Raw genomic sequence first — 27,122 nt, forward strand, 5'->3', positions numbered from 1 at the left:
CTGTTAAAATGACTACACTACCCAAGGCAATCTACAGATTCAATGCAATCCCTATCAAAACACCAAGGGCATTTTTCACAGAACAAGAATAAATAATTTTAATATTTGCATGGAAACATGAAAGACCCTGAAGAGCCAAAACAATCTTGAGAAAGAAGAACAGAGCTGGAGGTATCACAATCCCTGACTTCAGACTATACCACAAAGCTACAGTCATCGAACAATCTGGTACTGGCACAACAACAGACACATACCACAATGAAACAGAATAGAGAGCCCAGAAGTAAACCAACACACTTATAGTCAATTAATCCACGACAAAGGAGGCAAGAATATATAGTGGAGAAAAGACAGCCTCTTCAATAAGTGGTGCTGGGAAAACTGGACAGCGACATGTAAAAGAATGAAATTAGAACACTCTCTAACACCATACACAAAAATAAACTCAAAATGGATTAAAGGGACCTCCCTGGTGGCGCAGTGGTTGAGAGTCCGCCTGCCGATGCAGGGGATACGGGTTCGTGCCCCGGTCTGGGAGGATCCCATATGCCACGGAGCGGCTGGGCCCGTGAGCCATGGCCGCTGAGCCTGCGCGTCCGGAGCCTGTGCTCCGCAACGGGAGAGGCCACAACAGTGAGAGGCCCGCATACCGCAAAAAAAAAAAAAAAAAAAAAAAAAAAATGGATTAAAGACCTAAATTTAAGACCAGAAACCATAAAACTCCTAGAGGAAAACATAGACAGAACACTCTTTGATATAAACTGTAGTAATATGTTTTGGGATCTGTCTCCTAAGACAAAGGAAAGAAAAGCAAAAATACACAAATGGGACCTAATTAAAAGTAAAGGCTTTTTAAATTAATTAATTAATTAATTAATTATGGCTGCTTTGGGTCTTCATTGCTGTGCGCAGGCTTTCTCTAGTTGCAGTGAGTGGGGGCTACTCTTCATTGCAGTACACGGGCTTCTTATTGTGGTGGCTTCTCTTGTTGTGGAGCACGGGCTCTAGGCACGTGGGCTTCAGCAGTTGTGGCTCGCAGGCTCTAGAGCATAGGCTCAGTAGTTGTGGCACACAGGCTTAGTTGCTCCACTGCATGTGGGATCTCCCCGGACCAGGGCTCGAACCCGTGTCCCCTGCATTGGCAGGCAGATTCTTAACCAGAGCACCACCAGGGAAGTCCCGAAAATTAAAGGCCTCTTTTTTTTCACAGGAAAGGAAACCATCGACAAAATGAAAAGACAACCTACTGAATGGGAGAAGATATTTGCAAATGATATGACCAATGAGGGGTTAATATGCAAAATATATAAACAGCCCATCCAACTCAATATCTAAAAAAACAAACCTGATTTAAAAATGTGCAGAAGACCTGAACAGACATTTTTCCAAAGGAGACATATAGATGGCACATGGAAAGTACTCAACACCACTAATCAGAGAAACGCAAATCAAAACCACAATGAGGTATCACCTCACACGTGCCAGAATGGCCGTCATCAAAAAGACAACAAATAACAACTGCTGGTGAGGACGTGGAGAAAAGGGAACACTTGTTCACTATTGGTGGGTATGTAAGTTGGTGCAGCCACTGTGGAAAACAGGATGGAGGTTCCTCAAAAAACTAAAAATAGGACTACCATATGATCTAGCAATTCCACTCCTGGGTATAGACCCAAAGAAAATGAGAACACTGATTTGAAAAGATACATGCACCCCAATGTTCACAGCAGCGGTATTTACAAGGAGTCAAGATATGGAAGCAACCTAAATGTTCATCAACAGATGAACAGATTAAGAAGATTGGTATATATTACACATACACACACACACACAATGGAATACTGCTCAGCCATAAAAAAGAATGAAATTTTGCCATTTGCATCAACATGCATGGGCCTAGAGGGGTATGACGCTTAATGAACTAAGTCAGACAGAGAAAGACAAATACTGTATGGTATCAGTTATATGTGGAATCTAAAAAAATAAACAAATGAATATAACAGAACAGAAGCAGACTCACAGACGTAGAGAACACATCAGTGGTTCCCAGTGCGGAGAGGGAAGGGTGAAGGGGTAAGATCGGGGTAGGGGAGGAAGAGGTATAAACTATAAAATAAAGAAGCTGCAAGGATATATTGTAGAGCACAGAGAACGGAGCCAATACTTTAGGATACCCTTAAATGGAGTATAAGCTATAGAAATTTTGCATCACTATGTTGTACACTGGAAATGAATAATATCGTAAATTAACTGTACCTCAACAAAAACTAAAATAAAGCGAGAAATGCACCATTACGACAAGGCAGGGAAGTCATGAGTGTGGCAGAAAGTGAAACCAGCTTCCCATCCCGGCGGGAAAGGCGCGCCTACCTGGCGTGGTGCTGGCCTGGCCACAAAGGGCAGGAGCTGGTAGAGGGGAATGGAGATGCCGATGTCTCGGGGTGGCTGTCGGAGAACTTGGTGACGTGCCAGGAGTGCGGCCTCCAGCTCAGCTCATTCCTCCTGAAAAAGGATGCAGATGACTCAGGGACTTCACACCAAGGACAACTTCAGGCCAAGAAAGGAGCGAGAGGCAGAAACGACTCCTGGGTGATTTACAGCATTGCCGTCAGGTGCTTCCCATTGCATCTGGGCACCAATGCTCTATGTACAAGTTCGTTACCGGAGAACATCCCCGGGTGAGAATCACAGGCTCCAGAATGTGAACCAGCCCTTAGGCTTCCAAATTTATTCTAAGTAAGTACATGGATCTTGCCCTCGACCCCCGCTGCCCCACCCCCAAGACACAGCAGCATCTTCTGTCTGTCCGGTGTCAGTGCAACTTAGCACAGGCCCTTAGCCTCTTTGAGGAGAAGGCGCTGGGCTGCAGAAAAGCTTGAGCTGGGTCCCGCAGAGTTTTGACTGCATTTCTTTATTCACTCACTTAACTAAGTGCACACAGCTACCCTGTAGTTAACGGGGACTGGTGGGCACGTATTCCTCTGAGCCTCCCAGAGCGTCCGAAGTCATCTAAGGGTTCCTGTCGTGGGAATCACCACGTCCTAAGACCAACAGGCTCCAGTCCATTCCTGCCAGGGCTTCTGAACGTGGCAGGAGCCTTCCCTGCCCCCCTCCACCGTCCCCACCATCCGCGGGTGGCTTATTAGGTTCTTGACCACACCTGCCCAGGTGTGAAAAAGCATGTCCAGTTGGAAATCCCTGCAGCCGCCGTAAAAACATCACAGGGCCTCCAGGGGAAAGCTGCTGCATGAGCACACCGCCCATGCTCGCCCCTCCTCCTCCTGCAATTTAAGACGGATCTAGCCTCACCAGGGACACTTGACAGCCCAATGGAGATCGGAGAAAGGGTTCAATTGAGCCTCTAAGTACCTGACGGGGATCAAACATTCTTCCAACAGGCAAAAAATTAAAGAATATTATGCAACAACAAATATTAAAGAAAACCCAGAAAGCATTTATAACATAAACCTTCTGATGACTCAGAAACGAGGAAAAATACACGGGTCGCAAAATGTGGAATGTGTTGACTTTCTGATAGCCTCCCACGAGCTAAAGCATAAAACAGACGAATTCATCACACCACAGAAGTAAAGTGATTGTAAAACCAATACTGTACCTCATAAAGTTTCTCAAAATCCTCGTAAGGAAGGTTCTGGCCACATGAATTTCATTTTCAGATGGCTTTTTATGTGCTATAATATCCGTAACGTCTGTCATCTTCCTTTACAGGTAATTAAAGAAGGAAACAAACTAGACAAACTGCAGGCAGAGGAAAAAGAGGCTTGGAAAAGAAAACGCCTTACACCCTGTGGTAACATATTTCAACTCTGTAATTGGCATGAGTGGGGAACCAGCTGGTTTACAGGGGCAGTCGTGCCCTTTGAGAAGAGTAAATGTTTCTCCTCTTATTTTAAAGGATAATATACAGGCAGACCTTGGAGATGTTTCGGGTTGGGTTCCAGACCACCACAATAAAGTGAATATTGTAATAAAGCTAGTCACGTGACCTTTTTGGTTTCCCAGTGCATATAAAAGTTATGTTTACACTATACTATAGTCTACCAGGTGTGCAATAGCATTATGCCTTAAAAAGCACAAGGTACATACCCTAATTTTAAAAGACTTTATTGCTGAAAAACACTATTAACCGAACCCTAGTAACATCAAGGATCACTGATCACCATAACAAATATGATAGTGGAAAAGTCTGAAATAGTGTGAGGATTACCAAAATGTGAGACACAAAGTGAGCCAGTGCTGTTGGAAAAATGCTGCCAACAGACTTGCTTGCCACAGGGTTACTACAACCTTCCATTTGTAAAACAAAACAAAACAAAACAAAACACGCAGTATCTGTGAAACACAATTAAGTGAAGCACAACACAGCAAGGTATGTCTGTACACAGATATATGCCTCTACTTCGAGAAGACATAGTCAAAGTTAAGGTACTAATTGGAGCTTTAAAAAAAAAAAAGGAAAACACAGTGAAAAGGGTGGTACCTAGAAGCTCTAAGTGAGGAATCATGGCTCCTGGGGAGACTGAAATTTTCCTACATACGTGGCTCTCATCAGGTCCTCAGACTTTCCTAGAGCACAGTGAACATATCTGGGAATCGAGGAAGGTTCAGGCAGTTTCTGTCTGTCAGCCCCTCTGATGGCTAAAATTGGATGCTGCTGATGAGAGGAGGAGGACATGTGGCTGAGGGCTGGTCTCTCCATCAGAAGCCCGTGACCACGCTGGGCAGGAAAGCTCTGGGGACCGAACGCTCTGGCGCCACCTAGCGTTCCCAAATGGAACAGAAATGGAGGGGCCGATTTAAGGCTCTCGTTTCAACAGACGATGGTGTTTCTTCCCACACAAGATACGCACTCCAGGTGGATTTAAACCACCCGGGTCCCTGGAAGTCTGGGGCCGTGAGGGGTGCAACAGGCCAGAGGCTGTGCCAAAACAGGTGGGCAAGATGCCCCGATGTGAGGGCCTCGGAGAACGCGGACCACGTGGTACCTGGTGGTACCTGGTTAGGGGTTAACCGCCCTGCCCCCTCAGGGGGCCACACGTGTCAGAAGGAAACGCACACACAGCAGGTATGCAGCGAACCACACCCGAACCTTCCTCTCCTGGCGGGCGGGGACGTCTGCTATGTCTGCTACAGCTGGACCAGCCCCCCACAGACATCAAACAGGAACAGAAGGGAGAGCTGTGAAAGGAACGCCCCGTCCGCAGGCCACGCAGTCAGACACAAGCCGGCTCGGCTGGGGAGACCAGCAAGGACGCCCCTTCCGGGAGGAGGAAGGACGGCCCGGCTCAGCCCAGAGACATCCAAGGCCATGCCTCTGGGCAAGGCGGTGTGGTCCGCGATGCCAGGAAGGAAACGGCCGTGACCTGGCCGGGGTGCGGGGGCTGACCCCTCCTGGGTGTGCAGCTGCACAATCCTGCCAGCTCCGGAAACGCAACGGGGCTGAGTCCAAGTCACGCCCACGGGAGACTAACAGTCACCACCATGGTCACGCCAGTGTACATGGAAGAAATCCTTTTCATTCAAATGGCTACCGCTGCTCGGAAATCTTCAAGAATAGGCATATTGTAGAAAACATGGAACATTTAAAAATTAAAATGCGATTAAGACAGTAAAGGGGGATAACCCGTGATCTGAAGGTGAACGGGGGGTAACATCTCTGCATTTCTGTCCCCCCGCTTCAGACAGCTGAGAGCATCCTGCAGACTTGGCGGGGCCCTTTCTCTCTGCAGCCCGCCTGGTTCGGTGAGCATTCCTCCAGGCCACTGTCGCTCTTCCAAAATGTCATTTTCAATATGGCATAGTATTCTTCCACATAAATACTGAAAAGCAATGCTGCTGACTATGAACACCGGGTTTTCTGGCTTCCAAAGCCAATTATTCACCCTCATGAGGGTTCTCTGAAACCTCTCCCACGAGGTGCACACCAAAATTAATCTAAATTTACTTCAATTTTCAAAAATAATTTTTTATGCTAGGTAGTCTTTTTTTTTTGAAAGGAAGGGGTTTAGATCACCAATATAAAAAATGCTAGGATACCAATGAAAATTAAGAACGGATCTAGATACAGAAAATTCATTCTTAAAAAGGAAGTATTAAAATAAGGGCTTCAATGAAATGTTTCTCATTCAGAGAAACAGCAGAATGCCCTCAAAAAAAAAAAAAAAAAAAAATCACGTGAACGCCGGCTTATTTTCCTAACCCTTCCCAGCGCAGCCAACAGGCGCTGCCTCAGAAAATAAACGCAGTCCGCATGTGGTCCCCACGAGCGCGGGTGGGGGGCCGACAGTACCAGGCCTGCAGGCTGGGAAGCCAACGGGAAGGGCCTGGCGGGACACCGGGACGGGCGCACCACAGGGTGTGTTGGCTGCAGGCGACACTGGCGATGGGAACAGTCCTCGGGGAAAATAAAACCAACAGTGATGCTTGGGGCATCTTAGAAGCAAGCGTCAAGGGGGGGCGGCAGTGGGGAGGGGCCTTCCAGATAAAGGGCAGGCTGGAAAATTCCTCAAATGCTCCCCAGTGAGTCCTGCGGGTGACGGGGGTGGGTTCCGGGCAAGGAGCCCCCAGAGCTTAGGGAGGGAGGGTGTGCGGAGGCCCCGAGGGACAGGCCCACAGCGGGGACAGGCCCTCGAGATACCGGGCTGGAGGAGGGCGACAACTGCAAACACCCTTTTTATTCTTTAAAAGTGAAACAAACACATAAAAACCACCACCCTACAGACACAACATGAAGCCTGCCCTGAGCTGCGGCTTCCTTCACGTGCCGGTCAAGCCTCTAGAGGACAGATGCTGACCGGCCTCTCCCTCTCCTGAGCTGTCTCTACCTTCTACCACACCAGTCTCCCTGCAACTCAGCTCTGGCAGCTCCTGCCCTCACCCCACCACCCTCAGCTGCTCCCAATTGCCACGGAGTGAAGCCCACACCCCCCCGCCCCGCGATACTGTGATCTTGCCGCCGGGGCACAGCCTGTGCCCGGGACGGCTGTGTTTGCACAAGCCCTCAAGGGCATTCAGAGGCGAGCTCAGGTCTGAGACCCGCCGCTCTAGCCCCGAGCTACCCTTCCTCCCTTCCCCCATCCGCTCTGCCAGCCTCTCTAGGAGGTCCCCGGCATCACTGACTTAGGTCCACGTCTGTGTCTCAAACCTGGCTCAGCCTTCAAAGCACAGCCTGACTGCTGAGCTCGGCTCCGGCCTGACTTCCTTCTGCCAGAGGCACCACTTGTGAGAGCTTTGCCCGTCCATGCCCATCAGCCCCCTCCGCTGCCAGCGCCCCGAGGGCAGGACCTATGGGTATGACTTCAGCCGCCTGGCTGGAGCGCTTCCCACGTACATTACGTGAACGAACAAAAACAGAGGTCAGACCACTCGGGAGGTAAAGAGGAAAATTCCCAAATGACCTAAATAGCTGAAACTGATACAAGACATCAAAGCTGCACTTTAAACCAATGCCAGGGCCGAGTAACAGCATTCACACGGGATAAAAGCATCAGGGTTCCGCCCCACGAGGCCGGGGCACCCCTTATCTGTCTCCCAGCAAGGGCAAGTGCACGCCTGTCTCGGCCTCTGGTGTTCCCCGGGTGCATGAGCAGGAAGGACCGCGGAGAACTGTCACACAATGAACTCAGGCAGAACTGGAGCAGACCCACGTGGCTTGGCTAGTTTTCCGTTAAGTTTTGCAAAGGGGGGTGAGGGGCACTATCTCACCGAGCACTACCAGTACTAAAAACGCTTTGTCCAAACGCCCCGAGGTCACGGTGCTCGTCCCCAGTTTTCAGAAAGGCACCGATGCAGCTTCTTGGCTACATTTAAACAGAATGGATTTTTCGGTCAAGACACCCCAGACACTCAAATGTGCAACCATTAACATAACTAAGTGCAAGTATACGTAAGGGTATAGAAACAAAATTACGTGCAACATCCTCTGCCTGCCTTAATACATTAGAAACCATCAGCGTTTCCAAATTAACTTATATCAACATCACTTGCATGCCTTCTAATGAAAAACAAAATCGTAACTGTTTACCACTCTCTACTTGGCTTAGAATATGAAACATCTCACCTAGAGATTCAACTGATTCAGTTGGTTAAGCCATACACTAAATCTACATCTGAATAGAAGCAACCTTTCCCCAAATAAAACAATTCTGCTCTATGTGGCTTTTTTTTTTTCCCTTCTGATTTTATTTCATAAAAACAGGAGTGGCAAACAGCCCAAACGAGTCGGCGTCTGTCCAGGATAAACCTCTGGGTCTACTCTGTTTTAAGAAGAAAATAAGCACAGCAGCAAACAGCCACAATCCCGCAAATGCTCACAACAGACACTTCTCTCCTGAAATCTGAACGATCAATCTCAGACCACCCTCCAAAAGCAACACCCACCAGCATCCCCAGGAAGACACACACCCTCTATGGGAACATAGTTTCTGCCCCAGGAAGAGCTCTTGGGAGGGGGCGGGGGAGGGGGGAGAAAGGAGAGGAAGTGGGGAGGAGGGAAAAGCAGGAAGGATACAGCCTGCTGACGTCCTATCCATCCCTGTCCTCTCGCTGCTTCAGGAACACCTGCGCTCATCAATGCTGGGGCCACGCACAGAGCCACCTGCCCTAGGCCAGCTCCAAGGACCAGCAGCAGGGGGGAGCCCGGCACGACACCGGCGTGGTGCAGAACTCACCGCAACGCAGGGACGTCCAGAAACCCACGCACGTGGCAACAAACTTGCTCCTAGCAGGCACGGGTGCCGTCCCTAGACCAGACACCTCCTTTCTTCAGATGTGTCGCCACGCCACCCCATGTGGCCATCCCTTACGGCCTCCTGCAGCGAACCTCCATCCTTGGGTGTTAATCTCCTCCTGAAGGCAAGCTGAGCGGACGTAAGCAGAGTCACGGAAGGGTTTAAGGCCTCCGGCAAAGAGGCAGGAAACATGCGTCAACCCTATGCATAATGTGGCTCTGGCATAAAAACTGCTCGCAGCAGTGGACGGCTCAAGAGTGACACGCACGATGAAGTGGCAGGCGAAGTTCGCTGTAAACAGGACTAATATTACCATATACATGTGGAAGAAAGACCAAAAGAGTCATTACAAGCTATACAATATAATTCACGGCCTGACCGTTAAGAGACGTTTTTCCTACGGTGTTTGAAATTCCATGTGTGTTTTAGGAGCTGAACGTATGGTAACAACTTCCCTGTGAACGGAGGACAGTGGATGGTATCCCGGTGCTGTGCACACAGAGCTTTTAGTGAGCATTTTACAGCATCGGACGGCAACAGCCTTAACCCAGCACCGGGCGGGAAGCGTCCCCTACTTCAGCACGTCTCCCACAGCAAGGGGCTTACCGACGCCTGCGTTAATCAGGAAAAGGCCTCGAGTGACCCAGTTTCGGGTCTTAACCTTTTCCAAGCACATTTGCTTAAGCCAGTGGTATGAGCACTGTGGCCGCCCAGCAAAAGAGCCCGTGTCCCTCAGGGGAATACCAGCGCCCACATCCATCCCACACCTGCCCGTCAGGATCTCCAGGGAGGGGCCGACACCGGGGAAGAAAGTGCAGGCGACAAGTACACAGAGAGACAGACACAGAAGAGGTTACCACATCCTCCCCCACTTTCCTGCGAGCAGCACTTCCTTGGCCAAACAAAGAGGGAAGGACAAAGTGCCCGGGAGGCACGGCCAGGCTGCCCCTGCTGGTGCCCGGTTCCTCTGACTCCCAGGCAGATGCCAGGATACCACCTGGACATCTCAAAGGAGAACATGTGTGCACCCGGTGGGGCTTCCTGTTACCCTGCTTTGTTTCCAGCCGACACAACTCTGGGAGGAAGGCAGTGCCGGCTCTCACCTGTCTGGGAAAGAAACGTGGCTGGGGAGAGACACTGATCTGGGTCCTTGTCTCCTAAGGCACCGCGCTCTCCCAGTCCTGGCTTCTAAACGATGACAAGATACGCGGTGCCCATGCCCCGTGAAACCAGACGCCACCGCCTCGTGAAGTCAGCCCGCCGCCACCCTCGCCTGGCCACCGGGTGCCCTGCTCGCAGCACAGGCTGAAGCAAGCCAAGCACACCCAGCGGCTGTCACCAGCGAGAGGGCGTCAGGATGTGATCCATGATGCCCAGTTCGTTCACAAAACCACGGGTATGTGTTTTACACCGAGGCGCGTACACGCCTCTTCCCAGAACCTCCGAGAAAAACCAAGCCCGCGCTGGCCACTCTCGCCCTCAGGACCCTAAGCTGTTTCCAATCTTCGTCAGAAAAGCCACCCTTTCTTAAGGTGCCTGGGCTGGGCAGGCAGTTGAGGGTTCGGGCAGCTCATTTATCATTAGGTGATCCTCAGGTAGGGCAACATTTGATATTGATGTGTTGGTGGCCCAGTCTATGAATTAACTACAGAGTGCCTTCATAAACTAACCCCCCCCCGTTTTTTTAAGAGTATATGATCCAGGACTTCCCTGGTGGCGCAGTGGTTAAGAATCCGCCTGCCAATGCAGGGGACGTGGGTTCAAGCCCTGGTCCGGGAAGATCCCACGTGCCGCGGAGCAACTAAGCCCGTGAGCAACAACTACCGAGCCTGAGCTCTAGATCCCGCGAGCCACAACTACTGAGCCCACGCACCTACAGCCTGTGCTCCACAACAAGAGAAGCCACCACAATGAGAAGCCCACGCACCGCAACAAAGAGTAGCCCCAGCTCGCTGCAACTAGAGAAAACCCACGCGCAGCAACAAAGACCCAATGCAGCCAAAAATAAATTTATATATATATATATATATATATATATATATATATATATATATATATATATAAAGTACATGATCCATTTTGGAGTTCTACATACAACACTAGTTAGAAAATGCTAACTAATCTCTGAGATACAAGTCAGATTAGCGGTTGCCTAGGGATAAAGAAACACGAGAAGGGTGAGATTTAGATTTAGATAGAGAAGAAAACGTCACCGATTTAAGAGAAATCATGTTAAAAGCACTCACTGGTGCCTTTGTAATAAGGAAAATAGTAAGTTAGTATGGAGTTTTTGTTTTGTTTGTTTTTGCTGTACGCGGGCCTCTCACTGCTGTGGCCTCTCCCGTTGCGGAGCACAGGCTCTGGACGCACAGGCTCAGCGGCCATGGCTCACGGGCCCAGCCGCTCCGCGGCATGTGGGATCTTCCTGGACCGGGGCACGAACCCGTGTCCCCTGCATCGGCAGGCGGACTCTCAACCACTGCGCCACCAGGGAAGCCCTAGTATGGAGTTTTAAAAGTCCTTATTATGTGCATTTTTAGTACTTACAACAACAGTAATTCACCATGTGCCAGACGACAGCAACAGATCCTAGTATTAACTAATTAACCATTTTGTAGAATTTTATTCATATTTCTAGGCAAAACCACCGTTTCAGACTTTTCTAATAGGCAAAAATAATACCCATACACAGTATTAAAATTTAAACCAAAATTACATTTAAAAAATTTAAAAACACCTAAGTTTGTTTTTAAAAGTGTGCTTGAAAAAAAAAACACTTGGACCAACTGCTTGGTTTGGTCTTACATTGGGTTATATGTGTTACTGAGAATATTAAGCTCTATGTAAACTAGATAATCATTCTGCATACCCCTCACTTAAAGGGAAACCAGGTATGCGGATTACAAAAATGGGATTCTATACCAGGGCTCCCATCAACCCTTCACAGCCAAAGTTTGATCCATCTCCCCACAAGTCTGTTGGATACGCAGTCACTCCACTGCGAACGGGCCGGGCCCCCAAGCCTTCTCTGTCCTACCCCCAGTTCTCATGGTGTGTACTCCAAACAGAACTCACATCATCCGGTTTTTAGATCCTTAACTATGTTCCTTGAATTCAAAAAAGAAAGCTTCTGAACACATGGAATGATGCCCAACCTTGGTCATAATGACAGGAATGCCCATTTCAACAATAAAAGCATCTGTCACCTATCACATCCACAAACCCAACAGAAACAAACTTCACAATGCACGGCACTTTCTGCCACTTTCTGCCTCAAAACCTCCCACGCTAGGAATGGATCGGGACGGCCTATACGCACACATGTATGTGGCTCGTGTACAAAAGCATCACACCGCAGCACTGTCTGCTGTACGCCGGAAGCACCATAAATGTCCACACACAGAGGATCTGCTAGACACACAGCAGAGTATCCAGACCGTGGAGCCGCACGGGGTCAGGAGAAATCTTGAGTCGGAGCACTCAACCTGGACCAAGCCCCATTTTCATGTGTAACACATAAGTAGGTACCTGTTTCTAAAAGGAAACCTAAGAGATTAGTACTGACACGGCCGCTCTCCGGAGCGGCAAAACGGGCGGAGAAGAGGGGTTGGGAGAAAGGCTGACGTGTTCCCCCCCAATTCCCGTTCCAAAGTGAATGTTTTCCCACGCCCACGTGTGACTCTGAGTACTCATAAATGCGGCATAAAAAGTCACTCTTGGAGTAATTGTAGCCGGCATTCCAACACCCACCCCTTAGGGTGAGCCTGTCTTGATCACAGAGCAATAAGCAGAGCCTCCTGGGGGCACCGCCCAGAACAGGGCACAGCTGACCGCCTCCTGGGGACCAAACCTCCTGCTGAGTCCTGTGCACACATCACACGGAACCCCAAAGGCCTCTCCTCTTTAAAAGTGAAACGAGGGCTTCCCTGGTGGCGCAGTGGTTGAGAGTCCGCCTGCCGATGCAGGGGACACGGGTTCGTGCCCCAGTCTGGGAAGATCCCACATGCCATGGAGCGGCTGGGCCTGTGAGCCATGGCCGCTGAGCCTGCACGTCCGGAGCCTGTGCTCTGCAATGGAAAGGCCACAACAGTGAGAGGCCCACGTACCGCCAAAAAAAAAAAAAAAAAAAGTGCAACGAGCTCGACATTTTTATCATCAGAGAAGTAATACACTTAGACTGTGCACTTAATGGATAAGATGGTAAGTTTTGTTATGTGTATTTTACCACAATTAAAAATTAAAACTTTTTTTCATGGGGCCTATACAGTTCTATAACTGCTTGTATGTGTTCCACTCAACTGGACTTTGAGGGGCATCTTTCCATGTCAGGAAATACTGACACCATTTTTTTTCCCATAAATTTATTTTATTTATTTACTTTTGGCTGTGTTGGGTCTACGTCGCTGCGCACGGGCTTTCTCAGTCCCCTCTGAGGTGCGCAGGCCTCTCACTGCGGTGGGCTTTCCCGTTGCAAAGCACGGGCTCCAGGCGTGCAGGCTTCAGTAGGTGTGGCTTGCGGGCTCTAGCGTGCAGGCTCAGTAGCTGTGGCGCACGGGCTTAGTTGCTCCGCAGCATGTGGGATCTTCCCGGACCAGGGCTCGAACCCGTGTCCCTTGCATAGGCAGGCGGATGGATTCTTAACCACTGTGCCACCAGGGAAGCCTGCTGACACCACTTTTTAATTTTGTAATAGCACTTGTATTCTTTTTAAAAAATTTTATTGATGTATAGATTTATAATGTGTTCATTTCTGCTGTACAGCAGAGACTCAGTTATACACATATATATATATATTTTTTCATATTTTATTCCATTACGGCCTGTCACAGGATGTTGACTAGAGTTCCCTGTGCTCTACAGTAGGACCTTGTTGTTTACCCATTCCATATATAAAAGTTTGCATCTGCTAATCCCCACCTCCGAATCCATCCCTCCCCCACCCACCACCCCCCTTTGGCAACCACCAGTCTGTGTTCTGTATCTGGGAGTCTGTTTCTGTTGTGTAGATAAGTTCATTTGGCTGACAGCATTTATAACAGCAGCACTCTGCAGTATGGATGGTCCCTAATTCACTTCAGTCATTTCCTTTGGCTGAATATCTAGGATCCAAGAAATGAAATTCTGAGTCCAAAATAGGCCTTTTGACACATGTTGCCAAACCACTCACCAGAAAGTCTCATCAGCATTACATCAAATAAGCACTTGTTTCCCTGCATCTCAGCACCAATGGGCACTGCTATTCCATTAGATCTCGGCCAGCTGGAGAATCAAAACCTAGCTTGTAAGTAAACTTGTCGATCCCTAGTTAAACGTCTCTTTAAACACTTGTTTCCTATGTGCATTTCTCATATTAGGAACTGCCTATGAGCGTCTTTCATCCAACTTTCTACTGGGGTGCAAATTCCCTCCTTTATAGCTGTCATTACTAAACCAACTTTATTACACACCTGCTTTTTTTTTTTTTGGACCCTAGAATAAGATCTGACATTGACCAACATTTTACTTTCACCTTGTGAGATGCAACCGGTGGAAATACTCATGCATCCTGATTCCGTCCCCCAGGATGTGTCGCTGGCTCGGGTTTATTTGCTGCTGCCTGCCCTGGGCTGGCCGATGTCACACTGACAGGTTGTACTGAACGAGCACCTCAGTGTCAGCGTCCCCATCAGGCCCTCCAATGACGCCCGTCCCGGTGCAGTTCAAATCAATTCGATTCAGCAAGTCCAAGCCCTTCATTTGCCCTTGCGCATCGGGCACTGCGCTAAGAAGCTGCAAACTGGCGAGACGGTTTGCTCACCGCGTCAACGAAGCCAGCGCTCTCCCCGTGGGGGAGACGGACAGCAAGCCAACGAGCCGTCTGTGTGTTCTGGGGGCTCGGGCAGCCCCGCAACGGAGACATTTCAGGTGGTGGTTTATAACCGCTGTCTCCCCTGTGTGGGTCAAGTGTCCCTCACCATCACCAGCGCTCCACCAAGCCTAACGGAATCCTGCGAGAACTTCACACGTCCTGCCTTAGGAGGCTTAATAAGGCGACCTCAAAGAAATTATACACCATGATGGCACCCGTCATGTCCCTTGCTCCCCCAGAAGGCTCCAAAATGGCCATTCTGAGACTTCAGTTTTCTGATTTACAAGGAGGACAGCCTATTCCACTGAGAAATGAGGCTGCTACATTAATGTGGCAAAGAATGAAATTTTTTCCTTCTTCGTTTCTGAACCCCCTCCTTGGATGCTCTTTTGATCCCCCAAAAATAAATACATAAAAAGTCCACAGGGATATGTCTTCAAGTCTGTACTAAAAACTGAAGGCCTTGAGTCAATTTACTTTGTAAAATATACAGCCAGGTTTCCCTGGTGGCGCAGTGGTTAAGAATCCGCCTGTCAATGCAGGGGACACGGGTTCGAGCCCTGGTCCGGGAAGATCCCACATGCCGTGGAGCAACTAAGCCTGTGCGCCACAGCTACTGAGCCTGTGATCTAGGGCCCACGAGCCACAACTGCTGAAGCCTGTGTGCCACAACTACTGAAGCCCACGCGCCTAGGGTCCATGCTCCGCAGCAAGAGAAGCCACCACAGTGAGAAGCCCATGCACCGCAACGAAGAGTAGCCCCCGCTCGCCGCAACTAGAGAAAGCCCGCGCACAGCAACAGACCCAATGCAACCAAAAAGAAACAATAAATAAATAAATAAATATTTAAAAAATAAAATAAAATTTACAGCCAACCTTGGAAAGACTGCACTAATTCTGCTAAAAGGGGCACGTCAACACTTTACTATGAATTAGCCAACTGTAAAACACAAGGTCGAGAATTATTTCTGTATGAAACCAGTCACTGGAATTCCACTTCAGGGGGCACAGGTTCGATTCCTAGTCCCTGGTTGGGGAACTAAGATTCCCACAAGCTGTGCAGCGTGGCCAAAAGAAAAAAAAAAAAAGTCACAAAACACCTCCATGCTGCCCAGTAGTATCGTTCTAGTGCCTGTGTGTAAAAGCATCACGTGCCCAACTTCATTTTCTGACTCCTTCAAATCATCCCAACTTCTATCCACAATCTCCTTTCTTGGAATATGCACTTGCTCCCCTCAGACCTCAGCACAGCACTGGAAACACCTGCTAGCTGAGCTGTAAGTCTATATGCATCACATTATTTTAGCATAAAACCCCAAAACCTGGTAGCCTGCCACCTTGTGTAAAACACAGGCAATGACATTTCATCATTTGGAGCATAAGCAGTTTCCTCACTGCCAGAAAATCACCTACATATTGCCAAGAATAAGATTTAAGTATTCAAGATCACTTAAATCAAAATTAACAGTCAACAGTAATAAAAGAAGAAATCTTTTAAGAACCTACTGTATAGCACAGGGAACTCTACTCAATACTTTGTAGGGACTTCCCTGGTAGTCCAGGGGGCAAGACTGCTCGCTCCCAGTGCAGGGGGCCTGGGTTCGGTCTCTGGTTGGGGAACTAGATCCTGAATGCACGCCACAACCAGAAGTCCACATGCCGCAACTAAAGATGCCACGTGCTGCAATGAAGACCCTGAGTGCCACAACTAAGACCCAGCACAGCCAAGATAAGTAACTATTGAAAAAAAAAAAAACAACAACAACAACTTTGTAATGACCTACATGGGAATAGAATCTAAAAGAGTGGACATCTGTATATGTATAGCTGATTCATTTTGCTGTATAGCAGAAACTAACACAACATTGTAAATCAACTATACTCCAATAAAAATTAATTTTAAAAAAAGAAGGAGTCTTTAAAATTTTTGATGTTGGATTCATCCTTGGCCAAGAGATAGATTCCTAAGTGTACACGCATGTACACGTACACACACACATGCGCGTGCGACTTAAGTCCAAATCACGATCGCCACAGTGACACAGCGCAGCCAACAGACTCCAGGTTTCACTGTCCCACTCATCTCTGTTTGTAAACAAGGCACGAGGCCCAGGTCTTACCTTTTTACCACCAGCTTCAGGGTCTTATGCGACCCCTTCACCAGGCAAATCGCCTCCTGTCTAAACCCCGACAGACTGATGTCATTGATGCCAACGATCTCATCTCCGGCCAGCAACTTGTCCACTGCCGCGGCTTTGCTTCCTTCTTCGATCTGCAACACAGAAGTGTGTCCCGTGAGCCTCCCGAACAAGCAAACAAGCCTCCAGGACTCGGCCAGGAATACAACATGCCCGTGACACATGCCACCCACAGGTTTTCTCAGACTGGCTTCAGGACAACCCAGGGGTGAAGGAACGCACCTGGGCCCTGATTCCCAGCGGGAGACCAGGGATGCATCCCTCACCTGGTCTGCCTCCGCAAGGTCTACCATTCACGGAGGGGCGGGAAAGCACACGAGCTCTCAGAAACACACCAGAAATAGCAGAGCCAGAAATACCCATTCACTTTCTGGATCTCCTTCCTCCAAAAACTGATGATGGATTTATTATTATTATTATTTACTAGTTATTTCTCATAGATTAATCTTGCACCTAGTTACTTCTGTAACAGCTGTATTTAGATATAATTCAGAGAGCACACAATTCACCCATATAAAGATAAATGAATGGCTTGTTAGTATATTCACAGAGTTGTCCAGCCATCACCACCACCCATTTTAGAACGGTTTCCTAACCCCAGAAGAAACCTCGTTCGCGCCTGTCAGTGGTCACTTCCTGATGCTTCCACCCTCTGGCAACCATGCATCTGCTCTCGGTGTCTAGGGTTTGCCTATTCTGGACATTTCATATAAACAAAATCATACAATAGGTGGCCTTTTGTGTCCGGCTTCTTTCACTCAGGTTTTCAAGGTGCATCCATGTCGTAGCCTGTGTCAGAGCTTCATTCGTTTTTATGGCTGAAGCAAACTCCATCGTATGGACCGACCACATTTTATTTATCCGTTCATCGGTGATGGGTACTAAAGCTGTTTTTACTTTTTGGCTACTAATGCTGCTGTGAGCACTGGTGTACAAGTTTGTGCTTGCGCGTGCATCTTCTTTTCCCTTGGGTGTACACCTAGGAGTAGAATGGCAGGGTCGTACGGTAGCTATGGTGAACATTGTGAGGACCTGCCAGACTGCCTTCTAAAGCAGCTGCACCGTTTTATGTTCTGCATCGTAGGGCTCCAATTTCTCCACACCCTTGCTGACACTTAGTATCTGATTCCTTTCATTACAGTCCTAGATTATTACACCATGCTGGGTATGTAAAATAGTCCCTACGCAGTGTTAAACACATCTGTATGAATGTGTATTGCCTGACTCCTTAAAAGCATTTTATGATTTTTATCCTGAGGAATCTTAATCTTTAAATCCTCACCCTCGTCTTCCCTATACAGTAATAATCCAACTCAGCATCAAATAGTCCATCAATTAACCAACCTGTTTTCTGTACTAGTGCTTGGCAAACTGTGGCCCATGAGTCAAATCCAGCCAGCTGCCTTTTGTTTGTTTTTTTTTTGTAAATAAAATTTTACTGGAATACAACCAGAGCTATTTGTTTATACACTGCTACGGGAGAGAAGAGAATAGTCTGACCCACAAAGCCAAAAATATTTACTACTTGGCTTGTTATTAAAAAAAAGTTGCCAACCCCCGTTTCACACCAAAAAGCCATTATTTTTACAAACTGCTAGGAAACCTAGTGTAAAAGATGCATGCTTATAGGCACAGAGGTGTACGGGTCTGGAAGTTGGCTGCTCTGACCGTTTGCCAGGGCTAACCTAAAAGTCCGTCCCGAACCTCACAAAGCACTAAAGCCGTAAACGTTCCTCCTCTGGTAGTTACAGAGCTGGAAACGAAGCAACTTACAGGCTCAGCTCTGAAACCACGTGGTAGTTTCCTAAAGTCTCCGCCTGAACCCAAGGACGGCTGAACTTTTCCTAGGTTAATAAAGCAAGTATTCATTGCAAGTCAACAGCATGAACAAAATGAGCACTCCTAACTAAAATACGAAGCAAACCATTCGGTTAACAACCGGTTTCAAAGTCTAGACAATTTTTATCCCCACATAATAACAGATCGTCAATAAGTTTCCACCCCACCAAGATTACACACTCAGCCACATGTAGCCAAGGTGAAGGTTACGTGGTGGAGAGTTTCCGTTTTGGCACGTCCCGGGTGGGAGGCCAAGGGGCCGTCCGGGCGGAGGGTCGGTGGGCAGCTGGCTGAGGTGAGGGGAGGGTACCCGGGGAGAGATGGCCTGCTCATGGGGTGACCAGCAACGGAAGGAATTTAAAAACTGGAGGGATGGGGACGGAGGCCTCCTACACAGAAAACAGACCCGCCAAGAGCTGAGGACAGAACCCTGGGGCCCCAACACGGAGAAATCTGGAAGAAGAGGGGTGGGTGAAGGTGCAGGAAGTGGAGAAAGAGGGGGGTGAGAGTCACAGAAGCCAAAACAAGCAAAAACGCGCAGAGCTGGCGAGGAACGAGAGTAGCGCGAGCACGTGCGTCCCTCTCCTTACGACGACCCGTCTCTGAATTTCAGTTTCACGAGAAAAATCTTCAGGCAAGACAACTATGACCAAGGAACTTGCAAGGGCCTTAGGACAGGTTTCCAAGGCAGCACGCCCTGGAGGCAAGCTGTGTGACTCGGCCGTGACCTGGTGGGTTCTTCAGTCTCGTTCCCACAAACCCTCGGACGCACAAGTTCTGCGAGACCGTCCCCAAGCGCTGTCACCGAAGTCTGATGACGTCGTGTTGCTTCCCCTCATCTGCAAAGACTTCCCGAGCCGCTCCCGCACCAGTGAAGACCGCACTCCGAAGCGCCCACTTGCCCCATCCTGACCACACTCTACCTACATCCCCAGCAAAAACGGCTCTGGGCCTGGGAGACAAAGAAGCTGGGGAATTCTCCCCCCTTGGCTTCCTCGCCAAGACAAACTGTCTGTGTGACGTTTATTGTGCTCATGGAGAAAAGAGTTGTAAAAGAAGACGTTCTGAAAACCTCCTGTCTGTACTCTTGACCCCATCAAACTTCTCCCAGTAGGAAGAATTAATTAGGCTTGAACTTGGTAAAGGGCAAACCTGAAGTTGGCTCTAGCCTCACCGGATACTTACTGACTCTGCCTGCCAGCACTGTACGGCGTATCATGCATTACAGACACTCAGGATCGTTTTGTCACCGTCCCCTGCCTTAGAGTCAAGAGAGCGCTTGGCACTGCCACACTAGCAGAGGGAACTGCCTGACATCTGCAGCACTCGGGGGGCCACAAACAGGGCAGTCCTGTCCTAGAGCCACCAGGCAAAGTTCTCAGTGTCGCTCACCGTAGCTCCGAAAAAAAGCCCGTTTACAAAAAGACAGGCACACAAGAACAAATGACTGCACACCCATGATGCCTGTCCGTGTGCCACTGGCAGAAGCAAAGTCCCAAGTTCACGTGCCAGGACGAATATTCTGGTCTGAGTATTCACTGGCATTGGAAACCTCCCGTTTAAGGCCTCAATGAAGACCTAAGTGTCCCCAAATGTGCACATTTCCTTGCTGTTCTTATGGAAACATTTTTTCTGGAAACAGCAGCGGGGGGAAAAAAAAGTCAATGGAAGTCTCGTTGGAACAAAGTTTTTGTATGTCATCCAACGGATGTTACAGATGATCAAGGATGACATCCACGGGGGCCGGAGAACCTTGATTCTCCTGGGAGCCGGGACTCCCGTGGGAAGGAACCACGTCAGGGCAGCAGGGGCGCGAGGGGCCAGGCTCGCTTGGCCTCGGGGGTGGAGATGAAAGCCTTCACGAAGAGAGAGGCCCACGAAGCGCAACTTGAAAGGGGTGGCATAGATGGGGGCGGACGTGCCACAGGGGGGTCTGGATGTGTAGATGGACCAGAGGCAGGAAGCCGGGCCGGCCTGAGGAATGTCAGCCTGGCCCGGCGCGGAGCTCTGGCTGGAGAGCCTCTGAAGATAAGGGCGGAAGGAGGAAGATGAGGAACTTGACCTTGAGTCAGAAGCTGGCATGGTATCCTGGAGGCAGTGGGGGCCCCAGAAGGCCAGCACGGAAGCAGGGGAGCGACCTTCTTAGGCCAGCAAATGCGTCTGGCCGCTTCCTCCTGGAGGTTGACACGCAAAGAATTTCTTCTGCCCGAGAACAGAAGGCAGCAGGCTCTTGTCTTTGCACTGGGCAGAAACAAGGGCTCAAAGCAACACAGGGCAGAGAACACGAATGTAAGCAAGCGCTCTAGACACGGGGAAGGAAGGTCTAAGGACAGAATCGATGCGCCACAGGAAAGGGGTCGGCCGCTGGGGCTCAGATGTGGAGCTGGACTGATGTGGAAAATCGCGACGCCCAGAGATCAAAAGGAAAGGAGGAAGGATGTGTGAAGTCCAGTATCGTATTTCAAAGGCCATGAATCACACCCGTGGTTAATCAGTTACGACTATCTCAAAGGAAGCTTTGCTGTCTGGAGAGCAAGCCATGGGAAAGCACTGCTTTCTGTGAGCCAGGACGATCACTGATATCACCTCCTTAGTCTGCTTAATTTAACTATTTGACTCATTCTCCTTAAGCTCCCTTGTTTCGGAAAAGAGAGCTGACTCATCCAGGAGAAGTATCCAATGGTGAAATAATCGGAGAGCGCATCTCTGGTAACCGAGAAGCCCGTCGAAAACCAAAAACCTCTCGAGTGTTAAGGCTTGAACATACCATCACAGTCACTGGTCCCTGTCTCCCTTCTTATACATCCCGAGGAGGGTTTTTATCAACTATTTGGGGAATTCAGGCTTCGCAGTAGCTCCGGAAACATGCTTAAGAAGGAAACCCCACCTCACCCCATTTCTGGAGTATAAACGCTTTTTGAAGAGGTGAAATTGTTCGTTGGTTATTTTTTGGTACAACCAGAGAAGGGTGGGATAATGAATTTGAAGAGTCTCTGGCTATCCCGAGTGTCAGCTTAACATTCCATGGAGGGTAGTTCTTTTTAACCTGACAACACAGAACATACTCAATGGCACTTTGGAGACACAGTCACTCAAGTAATAGGTCTTGAACAGGATACCCGGAGAAAAACACGGTCCAAAAGGATACGTGCACCGCAGTGTTCACTGCAGCACTGTTTACAATAGCCAAGACACGGAAGCAACCTAAATGTCCATCAACAGAGGAATGGATAAAGAACATGTGGTGTGTGTGTGTGCGTATGTATATACACACACACACAATGGAATATCACTCAGCCATTAAAAAGAATGAAATAATGCCATTTGCAGCAACATGGATGGACCTAGAGATTGTCATAGTGAGTGACACAAGTCAGACAGGCAAAGAGAAATATCGTATGATATCGCTTATATGTGGAATATTTAAAAAAATGCTACAAAAGGCAGAAACAGACTCACAGACTTAGAGGACCAACTTATGGTTACCAACGGGGGGGTGAGGGGAGGGATAGTTAGGGAGTTTGGGACTGACAGATACACGCTGTTATATTTAAAATGGATAACCAACAAGGACCTACTGTGTAGCACAGGGAACTCTGCTCAATATCCTGTAACAACCTAACTGAGAAAAGAATTTGGAAAAGAATAGATACATGTATACGTGTCACTGAATCACTTTGTTGTACATCTGAAACTAACGCAACATTGTTAATCAACTATACTCCGATATAAAATAAGAAGTTAAAAAAATAAAAAAATAAAAATAAAATTACCTGTACTCCCATGTTCTTTAGTAGAATTACTTCCTAAAGAAAACCACTTCTTTTTTTTTTTTTTTTTTTACGGTATGCGGCCCTCTCACTGTTGTGGCCTCTCCCGTTGCGGAGCACAGGCTCCGGATGCACAGGCCCAGCGGCCATGGCTGACGGGCCCAGCCGCTCCGCGGCATATGGGATCCTCCCAGACCGGGGCACGAACCCGTATCCCCTGCATCGGCAGGCGGACTCTTAACCACTGCGCCACCAGGGAGGCCCAGAAAACCACTTCTTGATCTTGGCCCTTCCTGTCACCGGTCATGACACTCCAGTTTCCCTAATCATGCGCCATGAATGTGCCATGAAAAACATGGAAATGTAAGCATGTGGTGCTTATGATATTAAACGGTGAAGTGGGACCTGTGAAGTCACAGCCCGTCAACATTTGAAGGTATTCAGACTTGATATCCTCTTAAGGAAAAGCTGCTTCCACATTTGAAGCCAGAAAGTCACTGGAACACCTGTTTAGAAAAGAATCAAGACTATGTGGTTTCTTAGTTCTTCAGTACATACATTAGGAAGGATGTACAAATTGAACTGTGTGTGTACCAATCCTCAAAACAGCCACTAGGGCTTCCCTGGTGGCGCAGTGGTTGGGAGTCCGCCTGCCGATGCAGGGGATACGGGTTCGTGCCCCGGTCTGGGAGGATCCCATATGCCGCAGAGCGGCTGGGCCCGTGGGCCACGGCCGCTGAGCCTGCGCGTCCGGAGCCTGTGCTCCGCGACGGGAGAGGCCACGACAGTGAGAGGCCCGCGTACCGCAAAAAAAAAAAAAAAAAAAAAAAAAGCTCCGACGTCTCCAACATGCCACAGATGTCCCTGCATCTTTGAATACTCAATCACCGTTTCTGTGTCTCTGCCAATGGGGCACAATGATGGCAGAAATGGGCAAACAGGAATCTGTCTTGATCTAAGAAGCTATTAACATACATTTGTTGTGGGTTTTTATAGAAAAAAAAGTCAATAAAATATCAATTAGGGAAGAAAACTGCTTTCCTCATGGTTGACAACAAAACATATCAAAACGCAAGAAAAATGATGACTACCCCCACATGCAAAACATCCTAAGAAACCAAAACCCACCTCATACATTCGGATTCGGATGAGCCAGTCAGTATTCAGTCCCACGCGTACAAACGTGAGGGTCTGCTCTGAAGATCCTAACGCACGCCTGCCCCTCACGGCTACAGCGAAGGCTGGATCCCATGCCACCCCAAGACAAAGAAAGGCAGGTGTGGCCCCGACAAGGCGACAGAGCCAGGCTGAGCAGGTCACTGAGACGTGTGACGATCCAGAGGCAGTGGAGGCTGCAGCGAGCAACCCCAAGTCCAAGCAGACACAGGAAAGAAGCTGACTGCTCAGGGAAGGGCATTTGCAACAGGGGGTCAGCAGTGACGGCTCAGACCCCAGGCTGGCTGCAACAGAGAACCCCGGGAGGAGCGTTCGTTCCGAGCCAAAGGGGCCACGGCCCACCCCGGAGGCGGGGATAAGGCCCCAGCTATGTGCCTCTTCTCCAGGTGGGGCAAAGGTCTAGGGGCCTCAGGACCCTGCAGAGTCCCGAGCCTCAGCACAGCACAGCGCTCCAGAGAACACAGGCCAACCCGTGAAAGGGACAGTTTCTGGTGAGCAACATTCAGGGAGCATTTTCCGAACACCCCGCCCGGTAAGTTACAGTCTAGAAGGAGCGAGGTGTGCCAACGACCCGCTCCAACACCACGCCAGCCAGCCTCGTAACTGCAAAGCCCCGTCGCCGGCCGAGCGAGCGGGGAGACTGGGGCAGGACCTGAGGACAGCTCTCCTTCGTGGGTTGGCACCTCTGGAAGGGTCCTCGGTAGAGGGCGCTGGAGGGGCTGCTGTCCTCTCTGCCTCCTGCCGTGGACGAGGCGGTGGCTGAATCCACCGCGGCTCCACAGCCAAGTTCCACGAGCACTCCAGTGGGCAGCTTCCCGGCCAGTTTTAGAAGCATGCCCTCGGATGGCTTCCCAGGGGTTCCGCTGGCGTGCCAGCCAGGTCCCTGGCCACCTGCCAGGTGCTGCACGGACAGCTTCCTGTCTGTCAGCTAGCCCGAGGGGCTCAGTGACTTTCTCTGTTGTCACACCCATGCCATGCAGATCTGAATCTCAGACTGGGGGGAGGGTGGGGAGCAAGAGGGGGGTGGTCGTACAGCTCCTTCCTCCTCCCTTACAGGTAATGTGCCTCAGCCCTAGAGGCAGTGGCTGGTCCTTACAGCTGCTACTCCAGCACTCTTTAAAGCTCTCTTTACCCCGGAGGAGTCCCTAGCTCATCGAGACTCAGTAAGTTGACAATAAGTAATAATCTGCTTAGAGTTAGTAATCCTTTACACCAGGGGCTGGCAAACTTTCCCTTCAAGAGCCAGATGGTAAATATTTTAGGCTTTGCGGGGCCTTCCGGTCCCTATGGTAACTACTCAACCTTCCCGGACAGACAGACAAGACCTAAGGGATGTTTTGGTACGTGGCCAGTTTGCGGAATCCTGTTTCCTATTAAGCAGGCCCTGTTCCAATTACTATGCGCTTTCTGCCTCCCAACTGGACCCTGACGGATATAAATTCCATGTGACAAGCGCAGCGAGGGAGGCACTCTGGGCCCCAGTGCACAGGGTACGGGGAGGGGTGAGGATCGGGCAAGGTTTCACAGAGATGAGGGGTGATGGATCCAGGACTGAAGGCTCACCTCTACCACGTCACTGCACAACTTGGGAGAAAGTCACTTAATTTTTCTTCGCCTCAATTTTGTCACCCAAAACAACGGTGGTAAGAGCTGGTTGTCTTACAACCCGGCACCAAGAGGAGAATAAAAATGAGACAATTATGAAAATATTTTGTAAATTCGGACGTATTACACAAGCATGTTTACAAATCATTTTCCTTGTAATTTGTGGGTGTTCCAATCAGGACTACAGCACAGGCTAGGTTCCTGGACTCTCAAGTTCAGTGACAAATGATCCCCATTCTTGGTCATTAACACGGGGAAACCAGACGTTGAAGTGGTAAAGGGAGACAGCTTCATTTACAATACTGCAAGCTATTTAGGTAGAGTGGTTTCTAAGTCCTTTCAAATAACATTGTTTGGGGGAAAAGTAAATCCCGAAGCTCAGTTATCCTAGCTGTTCTTACAGGTTATTCTCAACCTAATTTAAAGTTTCTTTTTCCCTTGATTAGCTACTATAGCCTTACAGAAAACTTCTAAAATACAGCAAGTTGCCATTTACACATGGAGCGTTTTACAAGTTTCACCTATAAGTGGATTATGTTTGTGGAAATCCAGACCGCATTTCTCACATTAAAAAAAACAACATGATTTAAGTGGTAGTTAAGTTCTCAGGCTAAGACACAAATACCTCTTTAAAAGATGTCATGGTTTATATACTGTGGCTTTGCAATCAAGCAAAGGGAAAAAAAGGACACATGCCCCATCTCCCCAGACGGCCCTTTGAAATAAATGTATGCTGCATGCACAGGTCAGGTGTTTATAACAGGTACAGCTCTGGGTCCTCTTGGTTCAAACAGGAACTACGCTTTCTAGAATCTCTATCCCTGTACGGTTGGTTAGATTGGGTCCAAAGGAGAATGTGTCCAAGGATAGAAGGCGGAAGTGATGCAGAAGAGCCCGGCGGCCTCCAGCTTCTCTTACACCCCATTGCTCTGCATCCCCTGTCTTCCTACAAGGAGATGCCTGGCCCAGGCCCACGTACAGGTGGCTGCATGGAGGCACCCTCCCGGCCAGCTCCCCAGGCCGGCTGGCTGGGCATGGCTTCTCAGAGGCACTCCTTCCGTCCAGGATCCCCCAGATCTCCCTTACAGACCCTCTCCCACATTTACACAAGCTCTAACTCCTGTCATCCTGTAACACCCACTCCGCCTCTGCTACCCTGAGCGAGCGAGCAAGCGTACCTCGGAGAAGAGGCACGAGCCTCAAAGGAGTGCAGTGCACCCACGAAGACACCAGGACACCCGCAGGAAAGCAGCTGGGCGAGGACCGGAGCACCTGTGACTCTTGTTTTTTAAAAGGGTGGTTTAAAAACCCCACAGAAGATTTACCATCAACCGTTTTTAAACGTACAGTTCAGCAGAGTTCTCTATAATTACACTGTGTGTAACCGACCCCTAGAACTTCATCTTGCACAACTCCATGTCCATCAAGCATCTCCCCGGCCCCGGCACCAACCATTCTGCTTTCTGTTTCCATGAACGTGACTCCTGCGGATACCTTGTGGAAGTGGAATCATACAGGATTGTCCTTCTGTGTCTGGTTACAGCACTTGAGGTTCGTCCACGTGATCACACCTCTCTAACGCTAATATTCCACTGTATGTATAGACCACATTTTCTTTATCCTTTCACCTGTCGATGGACAGGTGGGCTGCTTCTAACCCCCGCAAGTCTTGCGTACGGGGCGGATGCACAGATCAATGCAACCACTTGCAGAAACAGAGAGAATAACCTTCAAGTCAACCCTGTGTAGGTCTGTTCACCGAGACGCCCCTACAAAATGATCATACTGGCGTCAACCACACCAGCTAAAACACAGAAACCACCCAAACGTCCAGCAGACAAAACACGGGAGAGCCCAACGATGGGGTACCACACCGCCTTTCCCCGCCACGGCGCTACAGGCATCCAGGGCTGGATCGTCCTGTGCACTGGGTGGC

General features: G+C 49.1%; 1 protein-coding gene across 4 annotated transcripts in view; it reads right to left on the bottom strand.

Annotated features, from left to right (window-relative positions):
• Positions 1 to 27,122, bottom strand: part of SHROOM2 (shroom family member 2) — a 142,453-nt gene that overhangs the window by 60,632 nt on the left and 54,699 nt on the right. For 3 of the 4 annotated variants that reach the window (XM_060087372.1, XM_060087371.1, XM_060087369.1), the window contains exons 2-3: positions 16,719 to 16,870; positions 2,371 to 2,502 (exon numbers count right to left, since the gene is read on the bottom strand). In XM_060087372.1, coding sequence (XP_059943355.1) covers positions 2,371 to 2,502; positions 16,719 to 16,870 — 284 coding nt within the window. The remainder of the gene's footprint in view (positions 1 to 2,370; positions 2,503 to 16,718; positions 16,871 to 27,122) is intronic. The other variant, XM_060087370.1, reaches the window with a different exon arrangement.

The sequence above is a fragment of the Mesoplodon densirostris genome, chromosome X, assembly GCF_025265405.1.
Source record: "Mesoplodon densirostris isolate mMesDen1 chromosome X, mMesDen1 primary haplotype, whole genome shotgun sequence".
Classification (NCBI taxonomy): Eukaryota; Metazoa; Chordata; class Mammalia; order Artiodactyla; family Ziphiidae; genus Mesoplodon; species Mesoplodon densirostris.